Raw genomic sequence first — 16,056 nt, forward strand, 5'->3', positions numbered from 1 at the left:
GATTTTTTTTTTAAATAAAATAATAAACATTATACTCTTTGATTTACCTACTTTAATTGCTAATCAATTATAAGGGTTATGGCTTTTTAAAATTATTTATGAGTTTCTATCCCGACTGAACACCGTCATGGTCACGTGGTACCTGAGACAATTGTCAGCGCTGTCGTCACCACACCCATTAGCTTACGCACACATTTTATTTAATCATTATTATTTTTGTATTTGTGTTTTGTTCAATATAATTTTCAATTTTGTATGCTGCAACGATTATTGTTTAAAAATATTAAAGGTTTTAATATTATATGCTTAGTGTCTCCCTCAATTATGATGATCCTTCTGAGCAGCCAAGCGCCCTCTCGAGGAAGACTACCTAAGTTAGGTGCTTCAAAATTGCCGCCAATGTAGCTTCCTTAACGGACAGAAAGCCATCTTTCCTCCTGTAGTCGGTGTAACCGAACTCTCCTGACGTTTTGACAACCGTGGAAAAAGGTATTTTAGTTTTTAACTTACAGTTTCTTTTGACTCAATGTACGATGTCCTGATTCAAGTAATGTTACAGAAAAGTTATTAGCGTTTGACGGTTTCTATGAAATTGTACATCTGTACTGTACTGTGACAGGTCTTTTTGATTGTATACTCACTTGATTAAATTTATAGATGTTTTTAATCACACATGAACTGAAACGTTTTTGTTTAGTTTCCTAAATATTTAAAAGCGTAGTTAAAATAACATTTTTTAAGTAAGTTACATTGAAACACGTGGACATGCGCTTGAACCCTGCAATGTACCACATAATTAATCAATATTTTCAGCGTGCCTACAGTATTTGTAACAACAGAGTACATTTTCAGTACTCATATGTATAAGAGAACAATATGTTATGTCTGGGGAAGGAAAATGAAAATGACAAATTATTTACACTGTAATACCGGGTATCTATTGTAATATTACACGGTAGGTATGGCTAGGCAACAGTCTACGGATAATATAGAGGGATGATGAATTTATTATGTTTTTAATTGAGTTTTCTCATATAGGCTACTAACCTGATGAACATGTATGTATATAGTAGATATCTATGAACCACGTAAATACAATTTAAAAATAACCCAGTTAGCAAGAAAGCAGATAGAAACCATTGAATCAATGTTAAAGAGGGCAACAAAGTATCACTTTAATTTACAGCCTGCAAATGTAACAATTACACCATAACTATCCCATAACTGGAACCAAAGGGTATATTTTAACAGTAATTACAATGAACAGTTGCTGTTTTTTTATTGTACTTGCTTTGAAACACAGAAACACAATTAAATTAAACAAAATTAAGCTGCATTTTTGCTATTAAAACCATATCAGTTGTACAGTATGTTTAGGTTACATGTACTGAAATAAAAGGGATGTGTTATGTAAGGGATAATGTAGAGGCAGCCGGTAGTTATCGGGAAATAAGCCCCGACAGTGTGATCAGGACCCGACGCGAAGCGAAGGGTCTTGTATCACACTGAAGGGGCTTATTTCCCAATAACTACCGGCTGCCTCTACATTATCCCGCTTATTACACGGCTACTTGCCACATAAGAAAAAAACTGGACATGAATATGAATTTGAATCATTTTATTGGCATATTTGTTTTAAATTAACATTTTTATCCTTCCGCAAAACTTTGCACAGATGCATAAAATGATCGTAATACCTTATTAAGATCCTCTGCTTCATACTTGTCTGTCTCCATTTTTTCTGTTTTAGCCAGTCTTTGAGAAGTTTTAATGCCCATTCTGTATTTTTTTGTGTGTTGGCTTCGTAGCTGTCATGCTCTATTTTGTCAAGTTCAGTCTCAGTAAGCTGTCTGTGTCTTGTCGTTGTTCGTTCTTCTATCCACTGTTTAAATGTTTTGTTTTTTCCGTACTGTACATGTTAAAATTAATGTCAAAATGTTGTGGTTGTCCAGTGTTTGTCACAAGATGGCGCCAAACAGTAATCTTTATTGGCGCGGAGCGATTTAAATCGTACAAGTAGTACTGGCTATGCGTTATTACTTTGGAGCGGTTATTATTTGAAAAGAACGAACCAAATGCAAATGTCTCAACTGACCAATCAGAATCAAGCATTCCAGAGAGCCGTGTAATAAGAATATTTATATTTTATGTGCTGATGTGGCTCGTAGACATTGACTATATACAGTAGACTTTCATCAGTTAAAGGGGCTCTTAGCGAATTCACACGTTTTAGGCCATACATTTTTTTGTTTCAGTAAACATCATCTCACTATCTGCTTGCTGCCTGTCCTTTGGACACACTGTAAAAAAATGTGCTTTCTGTAGACAGCCCAGGCTCCACAAACTGCAACAAAAACAAAGTGGTCAAACCTAACGCTAACAAAGTGTTCCAGCCAATAAACGACAAGAAGGATTTGGGGGTTGGGCGCGTTCATGACTCTCTCAGAAAGCACAGAAGGGGGAGGAGTTAGCTGTGCTTCGTTTTGTTTAACAACACTTCGAACGTTAACAAGAAGTGACGTCATGCAGATTTGCTAAGAGTGCCTTTAAGTAGCTTAAATGAAAAGTTCTAAATAAAATCCTAACAAAAACTCAATACATAATTTGCCTTTAGACCCCTTCACGGTTCACGTCACAGGCGGTTCCCACTGCGCATGTCGGGGTCAGAAAAGCCATTACAGCAGATTGAGTTGCGTATTATTCGGTATCGTCAGAACGGCCTACTTACGTCGTGGGCTGTGAAAATCGCAACAGGTCTTCCGTTAAGTTTTCACGATTCATGCAGAATCTCAAAATCAAAAAATACGACATCTGTGGCTGCAAGCAATTAAACATGCAGACTGGGACAATGCAAAGATCAAAGAGGCTTGTGTTTGTAGTGTTCACTTCATTTGAGGTGAGTCATCATTTTTCAGCCCTGTTAGATTAAATTATAAAGCCTTGATGGTATGAACAGTTTGACCCCATGCTGTGCGCGCACCCGATAGTCATTCAATGTTTACAAACCTTGAAGGGGTCTATATTACCTATGCCTACAGTAAGTTATACCTACCACATAATATTACAATAGGTACCCGGTAGTTATAAAATACCTCCAGTATAAATACTTTGTTCACAATATTGTTCACTTATACCTACGAGGTACTCTGTGTTACAAACATGTGTGCTGTGAATTCTATTTAATTACAACATTTCAGGCTATAATTAAAGCGTTACCAAACATTGGACAAATTTAAGACAAAAGTGTAAGAATGATACAACTTATCTAACTGGTTCATATAAAGATAAGTTCTTAAAAGCCAGTCTTACCATAAAGACTTTTTATACATCTGCTCATTGATTGGATACATGCTATTGTATGTGACTTGATACAGCATATTAATTTAATTATTTTTTGATTCTTAGATGTCACATTACAACACCCGCAAAAAACGCAACTTGGAAAGTGTAGAGGGTGAATGTGAAGGTAAGCCATTTGACAACTAGTAATCATTTAGCTAAAAGCAGTTTTCGTACCACACTGGTTTCTGTAGTTTATTTGTGGCCTTAGGAAGTCTGCTATCCCCTTATATACATTTACATAATCTGTTATTTCTGTATACAATAGTGTTGACTCTGTATATAACTCTTTATACAACAGTTCTTTCTGGTTCTCGAATCTGATTGGCTAAGAGGCGTGCAATATTCTACTGATAACGGCACAGTAACCGCTTCACCTTTCGTATCATTCCGCCACCTAGTGAATGGAGGTCCTCTAAACAGGCTCATCTCTGAATGGAAAAACTGCAGGCACACACGGACACACACAAACACGCTGTTTTGAATCACTCTCCGTGTGTCTCATTAGTTCACTAGCTCGTAAATCAGTCTCTGAATCCCCAATCGGAAGTTATTATTCCGTCAAAGATCAGCGCTCTTGGATGTTACGTTAAAGTTAATAGGAGTAATGTCTTGTCACATCGTGTGGACGATTAACACTTGGAAAGAGGAATGTAAACACACATTTTTTCCCGGAGCTATATCTCTTATCAGAACTCGAGCCCTCAAATCCGTGGTGGAACAAGTAGTTCTCAAACAAAGAGGCTTTTAAAATAACTCCGTTGTTGTTTTCTAGTTTTCGTTTTTCAAAGTGTGCCGTCGAACTGTTGTATAAAAGCAATATCGCTCTCGGAGCCGGGACTCGGCCTACGGCCTCGTGCCTCTGGCCTAATCACAGCCGTGATGATATAGAGCTATATCACACTCCTACTCGAGCGATATTGCTTAAATATAAATGGGTTTGTACTGTATACAACAGTGAAATATAGCTGTCAATGTGTTTTTGTTGTTCTCTTAGCTCCAGCGAAAACAATGAAGCCAATAAAGCAAGAAATATTGATGTGGCAGAACAGAGTAGACGTATTACAAGAAAAGGTGAATGAGTTGGAAGCCTTAAACACCGAGCTTCGGCAACAAGTAGTGGAGCTTTCAGCACAGAAAGGTAACATACTGTACCCACTGTATAAATAAAATATTAGTATATACATTGTATGTATTAGATTAGTGGTTCTCTACCTCGTTCCTGGAGCCCCCAGCACTGACAATTTTGTATATCTTTTTTGTCTGACAAACTGATTTCAGGTAGTAGAGTCTCTACTAATGAGCTGATGTCCTTAACTTATTCCCCGCCATTGACGAGTAAACCCCCACCTCGTCAATTAAGAGAAAACGCTCCCCTGCTAATGACGAGTTTTTACTGCAATCCATATATCCGCTACTATCCACCAGGTGGCGCTCTTACATAACTTATAAAACACTGAAGCATCCACTTCTCCAGAAAACAGTTAAAACTCTGTGTATGTTTTGATCATTGTTCTAAATCTGATCTCTAACAAAAGTCTTTTACAAAATGCAATTATCTCAGCTTGCTCAAAATTTTTTATATAATTTGGTAAGATATTACCCATAATGGAGAGCTGATAAAATGAGAATAAATGAAGATAGGATATATATATATATATATATATATATATATATATATATATATATATATATATATATATATATATATATAATTTATTTATTTATTTTTATTAATTAATTTTTTTTTTTGGAATATTGTTTGTTTATATATTTGAATAAAAACATTTTTCGAAGATATTATGCTGGCTGGCAATTTTTATAAAAACATTGGCGGAGAAATAAATAATCAATCGTGTTTGATAAAGAAGACATGTAAAATGTGCAGTGTTGAGGGGCTCAGGAATGTGGTTTGAAGAAACTCAGTTTGAACAAACAAGTGTATTTCATGCTAAAGAGTATATCAAAAACTGTATGTATTTCTTATTATATTTCTAAGGTGTAATATTTATGAATTTAATAATGTACTTATACATTTTGTTGCAAGTGCAGTACTTGCAGAGAAAACCCTCCTACACGTCATTCTGTTTGGCTGGGGTTTTTAATTTATTTAGCTGTGTCTCGCATTAGCGTCATAGACAAACTGCTTGTCGCTCGCTTCCGCCTGTTTCATCCCGCAAGCGTAAGCAGCGTGTGACGGGAGCTTTTGCCGCGCATCCCCATTGTGCTTTCACACTGGCTATGTTTGCAGCGCATACTGTGCAGTTTCATAACAGTATAAAAATCTCAAGTTCACATTACTTTATTTTACATGCATTTCTGAGCAAAACCTTTTCAATACCCTTTTTGACTGTCAGTGTAATTTATGATTTGTAATTTGTTTAATCCACATTGTTTTCATGCTGTTCTGGTCCGTGTTATGACAGATGCACAATTATAGACATAAAAATTCCATGGCACATTATTAAATCTGTTTCTCTGAAGTTTACGATAAAAGAAAATATTTCACTCAGTGATTGACAGCACATGTTTCCCTTCAACAGTTTAGGCACAAGATTTACAGATGTATCTGTTTCTCTAAAGATTATTAAGCTAGATGAGGATTCATTTAGTGCTTGGCAAAAGGTGAATAACAGTGCAGTGTTCTGGCAACAGTGTGTTTTTAAATATTTCATTGCTTTCTGTTAAATTGCTCAAAGTCATGACTGTTTAAAACACACTTGGCATCACATTCATGATTTATGGTAAAGTGACACTTTTTTATGTCAATCCACGAGGATTTAAACCATAAACAATGCACTTTGAGCATGAGCAGCGCAGGAAAAAATAGAGCCGACGGCAAGGCCGTGCTGCTCATGCGTGCATGCTCTAACTTGTTAACATGGGCGGTAAAAAAACATGCTAACTGGCGTTATAGCATCCTGTGTAATTAGGACACAGTGTTAGAGTGTATTTTGAACTATATATCATATCATAACGTATCATACAATGATAATATAAGGAGATCAAAACTGTATATTGTATTTTTATTGATTTTAATTCTATATTTGTTTTATTTCTTCATTCAGTTGATCCAATTCCTGGTAGATCAGTGGCACATGAAGAAACGGGTGCTGTTGACCTATCTAGTGACGCGAACACATCAACTGATGAGGAGTCATCAGTCACAGAAGAATCATGTGATGAATCCTTTTCAAGTTCAGAGACTCATCAGAGAAGAAAAACAAAGAAAAGCAAGAAGAAAGCAGAGAGCAGGAAACACAAGAAGAACAAAAAGAAGGGGAAAAAAGATAAACATGACAAGATAAAACGAGGTAAACGCAGTGGTCATTTTATTGATTGTTGTTTTATCTCTTACGAAAAAGAAGTTTATTCAAGTTTTAGCAGTGGCGGCTGGTGACTTCTCTTCTGAGGGGCACGAGTTCAAAATCTGTTCGGAGTGTTTTGTGTGTGGCTTGTCATGTCAAAATATGTAGATGTTGTGTCATGTGAACTTATGTGCAAACACATATTTTGAAATGACGAGCCACACACGACGGGCTAATATGTTGTTACGAGCTTCGCATCATGTGCCCTCGAAAAAGTTATCGCTTTCACTGAGTATTAATATAGTTCTTTTAAACTTAGAAAACTTAAAATTAGACAGTTAAATTTCAGTCTACTTTTTGTAGACTGTTTAAATGATATTTAAGTATACTTGACTTATACTGACAGAAAAAAATATGTATATTTGGCTTATACTTTACACAAAAATCTTTTCTTTTTTTATGGCTATAGACGGTTTCAGCAGTAACAAGTGGCGCTTGTGGTCCACACGTAACTTCCGGTAAACTCCGCTAAGAATAAATAACAACAAAGTACTTTAAATGTTGTTTATTCATATAACAAGCAAAGTAAACAACACGTAGATTACCTAGGAACCCAAAACTTTTTGTTATTTTCGACAAGGTATTTGTTCAAAAGTTCAGTTTAGCAACAAGTCAGACAATTAAAAAACTGAAACTGGAAGTAAAGTTCAGACCAGACGCCTCTCGCGTCACCGCACATGCATCCGATGAAACCACCTATACCCTTGGGGGCATGCAGCAAAAGATATTCTCACAGTAATTTGAGAAGCAGGTCACATCAGCAGCAAATTCCATTTACTTAATGAGGCTTTATCACGTAATCATTAATCAATTACAGCAGGGATGTCCATTCCTGCTCCTGGAGGGCCGGTGTCTCTGCAGAGATTTATTCCAACCCTAATCAAACACACCTGATCCAGCTAATCAAGGTCTTACAAGGCAGATTAGATGCTTTGAGGCAGGTGTGTTGAGGGAAGTTTTAGCTAAACTCTGCAGGAGGACACCTGCCCTCCAGGACCCACTTTGGACACCCCTGAATTACAGCAATTGTAAATAGTTGAACCTTAGCAATATGTGGACACACCAAACATGCAAATTCAAACACACACATGCTCATACACGTTTTTACATTGTACTTACATTAAAAAATACCTGCATGTACATTTGTAATATATATTTGTAATTTTACTGTTGACTACTGACTCTGTTCACCAGAAATGTTTTACAATGCAACATAAACACAAAATTACTTTTTACAAGACAATTAATTGTTTTGTTGTAAGTACGTAGTAGTTAAAATGTAACCAATATTATTAGTAATTTATCATTCTTCCCGGGTGTAGGCAAGTTCGGTCCTACAGAACCGCAGTCCTGCAGAGTTTAGTTCCAACCCTAATCAAACACACCTGAACAAGCTAATCAATGTCTTTAGGATTTAGACAGCAGGTTAGATTATCAGTGCTTAGGCTAAAATATGCAGGACTGCGGCTCTCTAGGACCGAACTTGCCTACCCCTGTAAAGAGTAAAAGAAAACCCTTAGTCTTTAATCTAGTTGGATAAGATAGTTTTTAAAATAATAAACCAAATAATAAGCCAAACAATATTAAGAAAAATATCCTTAGCAGTTATTTGAAGGCGGCTTGGCTTTTTAACCTTTTAAGCGTCACCCCACCCTATTGAGTTAAATCTACCCTTTTGGAGCTTTCAAACAATATACAGTTTGTCATGATTAGATAAGAATTCAATGCAAATATTGAAGTAAATGTAGTCGTCCTGCTGGTGGGACAGTGACATTTAGCAGAAAATAAATGTTTTGAGGCACACTCTCTTCATAAATGAATAAATTACTCTCCCTACATAATTTATTTTATAAAACACTTTTGAAATGTCTATTCTGGAGGCTTCCCTTTCCAACGATATATAGTTTGTAGTGATGGATTAAAATTTACATCAACAATATTAATGCAAACTTAGGTGTCCCGTATTCGGGACAGCAACGCTTAACAGTCTAATACAACAAAAGAAACATGTGGCCCCATATTATTTAAAATAAATTGATTTGGGAAGAGGTATCTCTGTCAGTGAGTTAAATAATTTGTTTGTGCTGTCTGTTTTTCAGCCAACAATGTCCGTGATGTCATAAGGCGTTATAAAAGGCTTTTGAAGCTGACAAAACGTGGAGCAACCATGACAAAAGCATTCCGAAAAGAAGGTGTGTCTCGGAATGCAGTTGCCCAGCTCGCTCCCATCGCAGAACTGTATTTTGCTGACAGAGCACAATTTAACAGCATCACCTTCACTCCAGGAAAACTAGCGGAGTTTGCACAAAAGTGCAAAGAACACATTATAGGAGATGTTCTAAGAAAGGTCCTATCAATGAAAGCGAAAGGTTCACTTTTGCCTTTTTGTCTAAATAAGTGATCTGTTAAAAAGCTTCTTAGCTATGTTCGCTGTTCACTATATGTTTAAAAAGTAGATATCATTAACAGTTAGTATTAAAAACATTGTTTGAACTGAAGGGAACATATTCTTACAAACCCTTTTTGTCATTCTAGGCAGACTTTTGTTTCCATGTTTGATCCTCTGTTTTTTCATGAGTCCACATGAGCATTCTTATTTCTTTTGATTTAAAAATGTACACATCACCATTTCATTTGATGTTATCCTTTTTGACAAGGTCATTAAAAGGAGTTGATTGAACAAACAAATGAGTCTGCATATTTTCCTCGTTCAGCATCTATGTACTTGTTCTGTTTTGCTGTTATTTTTTTGTCTTATAACAGATATTTAGTAGTGATGATGTTTACTGTCTATTGACAGTCTGCTGAAAATCCCCTGACTAGTAGCCATGTTGTCTGATGTAAGAGTCATTCAACAGCATCCCTAAGATTTTCACTTCATTTTGATGGGCCTATTGTGGCAACAGATAAAAAGATGAATTTACCTCAAAGTAAAATTACTCTCTACTGAAAGGTAATTTATATGTAACAAACAGTAAGTAACGCATTTCTGAAAATACTTGCCAAAAGATGGAGTTTTAGCAGCCTGATATGCTTAAAGTGAATTTAAAATATGATGAGTTGCTACTTACAGTCAACTGAATGCTTACTGAAAGTCTGTTGATACATTGGTTAGTATACCTAAAGTGAATTTAAAATATGATGAGTTGCTACTTACAGTCAACTAAATGCTTACTGAAAGTCTGTTGATGCATTGGTTAGTATACCTAAAGTGAATTTAAAATATTATGAGTTGCTACTTACAGTCAACTGAATGCTTACTGAAAGTCTGTTGATGCATTGGTTAGTATACCTAAAGTGAATTTAAAATATGATGAGTTGCTACTTACAATCAACTGAATGCTTACTGAAAGTCTGTTGATGCATTGGTTAGTATACCTAAAGTGAATTTAAAATATGATGAGTTGCTACTTACAGTCAACTAAATGCTTACTGAAAGTCTGTTGATGCATTGGTTAGAATGCCTAAAGTTAATTTAAAATATTATGAGTTGCTACTTACAGTCAACTGAATGCTTACTAAAAGTCTGTTGATGCATTGGTTAGAATGCCTAAAGTTAATTTGAAATAATGCTGAGTTGCTTCTTATAGTCAACTGAATGCTTACTGAAAGTCTGTTGATACATTGGTTATTAACTAAATACTGACAAAAATTCTCTTACTTTGCTGTACTTGAATTACTGAAAAGTTATTGAACATTTGTTGCGTGTCTGCTAATACGCTGTTGAACATGTTCATCTTTAATTGACAGCACATTACTAACAGTTTCCTGACAAAATGTTTATTAGCCGTTTAAATGTTACAGACAGTTTAATGATTGTTACAGAAACATGTAATAGACCATCTACAGATACTATACTGATGAGAGTAAGTAGATAGTTAGTTGAAAAGTAACTGATAGCCAACAGACTATCTATAGGGGGACCATCAAAATAAAGTGTTACCATTTTTTTATATACATTTTTTATTATCATTTTTATTATTATTATTATTTTAGTATGTGCGCATGTATATGCATATGTATTTTTATATGTGTGTATATATATGTGTATATATTGTGTTTTTTTGTTAATTTTTCATATGTGCATTCAATTCAATTCAATTCAATTTTATTTATATAGCGCTTTTCACAAGTGTTAATTGTTGCAAAGCAGCTTTACATGAGAAGATGTAGAGGAGAACACAGAAAATCAATAGATAATATGAGAAGTAGAGAAAGCGGTTAAACCGTACAAGCGAGCATATTAATAATGTAACGTATACTGTAAAGTGCTAAGTTAAGCCAAAGTTGACTGACTCTCCCTGGGATTAAAAACCCTCTAGGAAAAAAAACCCAATGGGAAAAAGTCCTAGAAGGACAAAAACCCTTGGGAGGAATTAATATATATTTATATATATATAGAAACGGTAGGGATAGGAGGCGGGTAAGCGAATTAAACTGGTTTAGCCGGTGGTCGTTGGTCGGGCATCGGCTGGTCATCACGTTGAAGGACAGCCAGTGGATCAGTGATGCAATGATCTTCACAGCAACCGGAACTGGGTCTGTTTGTCTCATGGTCCTCGTGGTTGAGGACGAGACAGGGAGAGGAAAAACAGAATTCTATTAGCGTAGGGGCCGTTCGCATGTAATGCAAGTGTCAAACATTATAGTGGTTCAAGTCGGCTCGGTTCCAGACAGGCTAACTATTGCGGCAATAGTATATTACCCATATGAGGTATGTGAGTGCTTTGTTCTAGACAAACTAACTACTGCGGGAAATGTACATTTACTGGACATTTTATGTGAATGCTTTGTTAAAGAAGAATGTCTTAAGTTTAGATTTAAATTGATCGACTGTGTCTGATACTCGAACATTATTTGGTAAATCATTCCAGAGCTTAGGGGCTAAGTAGGAAAAGGATCTACCACCTTTAGACACTTTTGATATTCTAGGGATAATTAAGTGACCAGAATTTTGTGAGCGCAGTTTACGTGATGGATTGTATTCTGATAGTAGTTCTTTAATATACGAAGGCGCTAGGCCATTTAAGGCTTTGTAGGTGATCAGTAATATTTTAAATTGTATACGATATTTAACTGGTAGCCAGTGTAAAGATGCCAGAATTGGACTGATGTGGTCATACTTTTTAGATCGAGTAAGCACTCCTGCGGCGGCGTTTTGAACCAGCTGTAGCTTGTTTACCTGATTTGCATGGCATCCCCGAGTAACGAGTTACAATAGTCTATTCTAGAGGTCATAAAAGCATGTATAAGCTTTTCTGCATCTGATGCAGACAGCATATGGCGTATTTTTGAGATATTTCTAAGATGGAAGAATGCTGTGCGGCAGATGTTGGCTAAATGACTATCAAAAGATAGATTGCTGTAGAACATTACGCCTAAATTCTAAACCCTGTAAGATGGCACCACCGTGCAGCCATCTATGGGCAACTTGTAATCTGACATATTATGTTTGTAGCGATTCGGTTCAATAATAAGTATCTCTGTTTTATTGGAGTTTAGCATAAGAAAGTTTTGTGCCATCCAGTCCCTAATATCACTAATGCAGTCTGTTAGCTTAGAAAACTGGTGGGTTTCGCTAGGATGCGACGAGATGTAAAGCTGGGTATCATCCGCATAGCAGTGAAAACTTATGTTATGTTTCCTGATAATGTCTCCTAGAGGTAACATATATAACGAGAATAGGATAGGGCCTAGAACTGATCCCTGAGGTATGCCGTATTTAACGGGGGAGTGATATGACTCTTCCTCATTTACATAAACAAAGTGATATCGATTGGTTAGATACGATCTGAACCAGGCTAACGCCTGACCACTGATGCCAACATAGTTTTCTAGTCTATTGAGTAAGATTGTGTGATCTATTGTGTCAAAGGCTGCACTAAGGTCTAGTAATATAAGGATTGAGATTTCACCACGATCGGATGTTAATAGGAGGTCATTTGTAACTCTAAGCAGCGCTGTCTCTGTGCTATGGTGGGGCCTGAATCCTGATTGGAACTTTTCATATGTATTATTATTTTCTACGAATGTGCGTAGCTGGCTTGCCACTACTTTTTCTAATATTTTAGAAAGAAAAGGTAGATTTGAGATTGGTCTAAAGTTATAAAGATCTCCCTGGTCAAGGTTTGGTTTTTTAATGAGCGGTCTAATAACTGCTAGTTTGAAAGCTGTTGGAACGTATCCTAATTCTAGAGATGAGTTAAAGATATTAAGTACCGTGTCTGACACTACATGAAATACCTCTTTTAGTAATTTTGTGGGAACGGGGTCTAGTATACAGGACGATGATTTGGATGACGTTACTAGTTTAGAGAGCTCTTCTATTGTAGTAGGATTAAATGACTCAAGATGTTCGTTTGGTAATCTAGTGGAAAATGTACTATTGGGTAGAGTGATGGCTGCTTGCGTAGTTTCTATGTTTTCCCTAATAGCCGTAATTTTGTTAGTAAAGAAGTTCATGAAGTCATCACTATTGTGTTGGAGTTTACTATTGGTTTCTGTTTGTTCTTTGTTTCTAGTCAGTTTCGCAACTGTGCTAAATAGAAAACGAGGGTTGTTATGATTTTCTTTAATAAGCGTACTGAGATAGGTAGATCTGGCAGTTTTAATAGCCTGTCTGTAGTGTTGAACACTCTCTTTCCATGCTGAACGCCATACCTCTAACTTTGTGCTTCGGTAGTTTCTTTCCATTTTTCTAGCTAATTTTTTAAGGGCTGCAGTATGATGGTCATACCATGGAGCTGGCGGTTTTTCCTTGATTCTCTTTTTTCGAATGGGAGCAACGGCATCCAACGTGCTAGAGCAGACGTTGTTCAGGTTTTCTATTATAATATCTAGATCTTCACGATTATCTGCTACATGTTTCATTTGAGACAGGTCTGGAAGAGTGCTAATAAAGCTATCTTTAGTGGTGGAAATTATTGTTCTGGCTAATCTGTAGCATGTTGTAGACTGAGCGGTCCTATCTAGAAGTATTGTGCATGACACAAGGCAATGGTCTGAAACGGCATCGCTCTGGGGTGATATTTCGATGTCATTAATATTGAGTCCGAGTGACAGAATTAAGTCTAGTGTGTGATTACGAGTATGCGTGGGCCCTGACACGTTTTGTTTAATGCCGAGAGAATTTAGAACATCCGTAAACGCACGTCCTAATGCATCATTTGGATTATCCACATGGATATTAAAATCACCAACGATAAGAGCTTTATCTACAGTGACTGTAAGCTCAGATAGGAAGTCTGCTATTTCTTTAAGAAAATCTGTGTGGTGGCCTGGAGGCCTATATATGGTAGCTAAAATGAACGAAAGTCGTTTGTTGTTGCGATCAGTTATTTCCATATTTAACAGTATTATTTCAAACGAATTAAATTTTAGGTTGGATTTATGGTTTACTTTGAATATTTTATTGTATATTGTAGCTACACCACCCCCTCTCCCTATTAGACGAGGAACATGTTTATAATAATAGTCTTGTGGGGTGGATTCGTTTAAACTGGTGTAATCGTCTGCTTTAAGCCAGGTTTCTGTTAAACAGAGTGCATCTAAGTTTTGGTCAGTAATTATTTCATTGATAATTGGTTCTTTGTTGGTAAGTGATCTAATGTTAAGAAGGCCGAATTTTAACATTTGAGTTTCATCTGTTAATGTTTTATGTTCTAGTTTTATGTTAATAAGATTTGTACGAGACGAGGTAAACGGTGCTCTGTATTTATTTGTTCGAGGAACAGACACAGTCGAGATGTGTTGGTACTCTGTTAAAAAAGGCTCTATGTGCTGGGATATATGTGATCTTGACATGTCAAGGCAGCTAACAGACTGATGGGTAAGCCGATCTGTCTGTTTCCTGACCTGGGCCCTGGATAGTCAGACAATATCAAAAGTAAGACTATTGGTCAGATTTCTAGAGAGTATAGCACTTCCTTCCGGAGACGGATGGAGGCCATCTCTCTTTAGCAGGTCAGGTCTTCCCCGGAAATGCTTCCAATTGTCTATAAACCCTACGTTATGCTGAGGGCACCACTTTGACATCCAGCCATGAAGAGACACTAATCTACTGTAAGTTTCATCCCCCCGGTAGGCGGGGAGGGGACCAGAGCAAATTACATTGTCTGACATTGTTTTTGCAATTTCACACACCTCTTTAATAGTATCTTTGGTGATCTCCGACTGGCGGAGTCTGTTGTCATTCGTGTCCGCGTGAATAACAATCTTAGAAAATTTACGTTTAGCATTAGCCAGCACTTTAAGTTTGGATCTAATGTCAGACGCTCTGGCTCCCGGTATACAATCGACTATGGTGGCTGGTGCCTCAATGCCAACGTTCCTGAGTATAGAATCTCCAATAACCAGGGCACCTTTAACAGATGTCTCAGCCGGTGTATTGCTGAGTGGAGAAAATCTGTTTGATATTAAAACAGGAACGTGATTTGGATGCCGAATGCGACTAGGCCGCCTGACAGTCGTCACCCAGTTAGTCAGCCGCCTTGACTCTGAAGTCGGAACCGAGCCAAGTGTATTACGCTTAACACTAGGCGCACCCGAAACAGTGTTTGTAACATTAACATTAGCGGTCTTACTGTCCTCAACTAGCGTTCGGATGCGCGCTTCTAGTTCTGCAACCTTCTCCGTCAGCCTTACTACTTCAATACACTTATCACATGTAAACCCCTCTATGCTGACGGAAGAAGCTAAACTGTACATGTGGCAAGTAGTGCAGGTTACAATGACAAGCGGAGTCTTACCGTTTTCATGCTGGGCGATGGCGTCTCCGTTCGCCAGACCGCGGTCCGTGAAGCTGCATCGAGATGGGTGCTCGCTCGTTGCGTGCCTCGGTCGTCTCCGGGTGCCTGGAGCCAGGGTGATGTGAGGCACGCTGTACCGCCTGGTGCTAATGCCGGGACACAACTCCTCCACAGCTTCCCGCTCTGGTGAGGAAAGGTCTGAAAAACATACATCGGATGAGTCCGCCATTAGATCGAAAAAGAAGGCAGATTTACAGTAAACAGACAGTGAGCAAGTGCACGTTTGTTTATGCTAGTGGGCTATATGCTAGCACTAGGTGTTTACTAGTGATAGATCGTTTTACTTATTAATACTGTTCAAAAATCGTCACGGTAAAGTATTCCTAAGATAAACTAGTACGTTATATTATATAGATAGGAACGAGATAGTAAGAAAATAGGATTTAGATTATGAACTCGACGGAGCTCCAATGCACGGAGCAGCGTTTCCTCGTTTGCTAATGCTACCGGGCTATATGCTAATACTGGGTGTTTACCAGTGATAAATCGTTTCACTTATTGAAACTGTTGAATAATCGTCACGGTAAGGTATTCCTAAGATG

General features: G+C 37.2%; 1 protein-coding gene across 1 annotated transcript; it reads left to right on the top strand.

Moving 5' to 3' along the window:
* The first annotated feature begins 214 nt into the window (after positions 1-214).
* LOC129425763 (uncharacterized) lies at positions 215-10,631 on the top strand. The gene is made up of 5 exons (XM_055181891.2): positions 215-489; positions 3,406-3,466; positions 4,337-4,480; positions 6,408-6,653; positions 8,807-10,631. Exons 2-5 carry the CDS (start codon positions 3,406-3,408, stop codon positions 9,106-9,108), a joined length of 753 nt encoding a protein of 250 aa, XP_055037866.2. The 5' UTR covers positions 215-489; the 3' UTR covers positions 9,109-10,631.
* The last annotated feature ends 5,425 nt before the right edge of the window (positions 10,632-16,056 follow it).

The sequence above is a fragment of the Misgurnus anguillicaudatus genome, chromosome 4 (assembly GCF_027580225.2).
Source record: "Misgurnus anguillicaudatus chromosome 4, ASM2758022v2, whole genome shotgun sequence".
Lineage (NCBI taxonomy): Eukaryota > Metazoa > Chordata > Actinopteri > Cypriniformes > Cobitidae > Misgurnus > Misgurnus anguillicaudatus.

Coding starts and splice junctions, on each gene's coding strand:
- LOC129425763 (XM_055181891.2), top strand. CDS start 3,406: ATGTCACATTACAACACCCGCAAAAAACGCAACTTGGAAAGTGTAGAG. Junction 4,481..6,407: donor GGAGCTTTCAGCACAGAAAG/GTAACATACTGT, acceptor TTCTTCATTCAG/TTGATCCAATTCCTGGTAGA. Junction 6,654..8,806: donor ACATGACAAGATAAAACGAG/GTAAACGCAGTG, acceptor TCTGTTTTTCAG/CCAACAATGTCCGTGATGTC.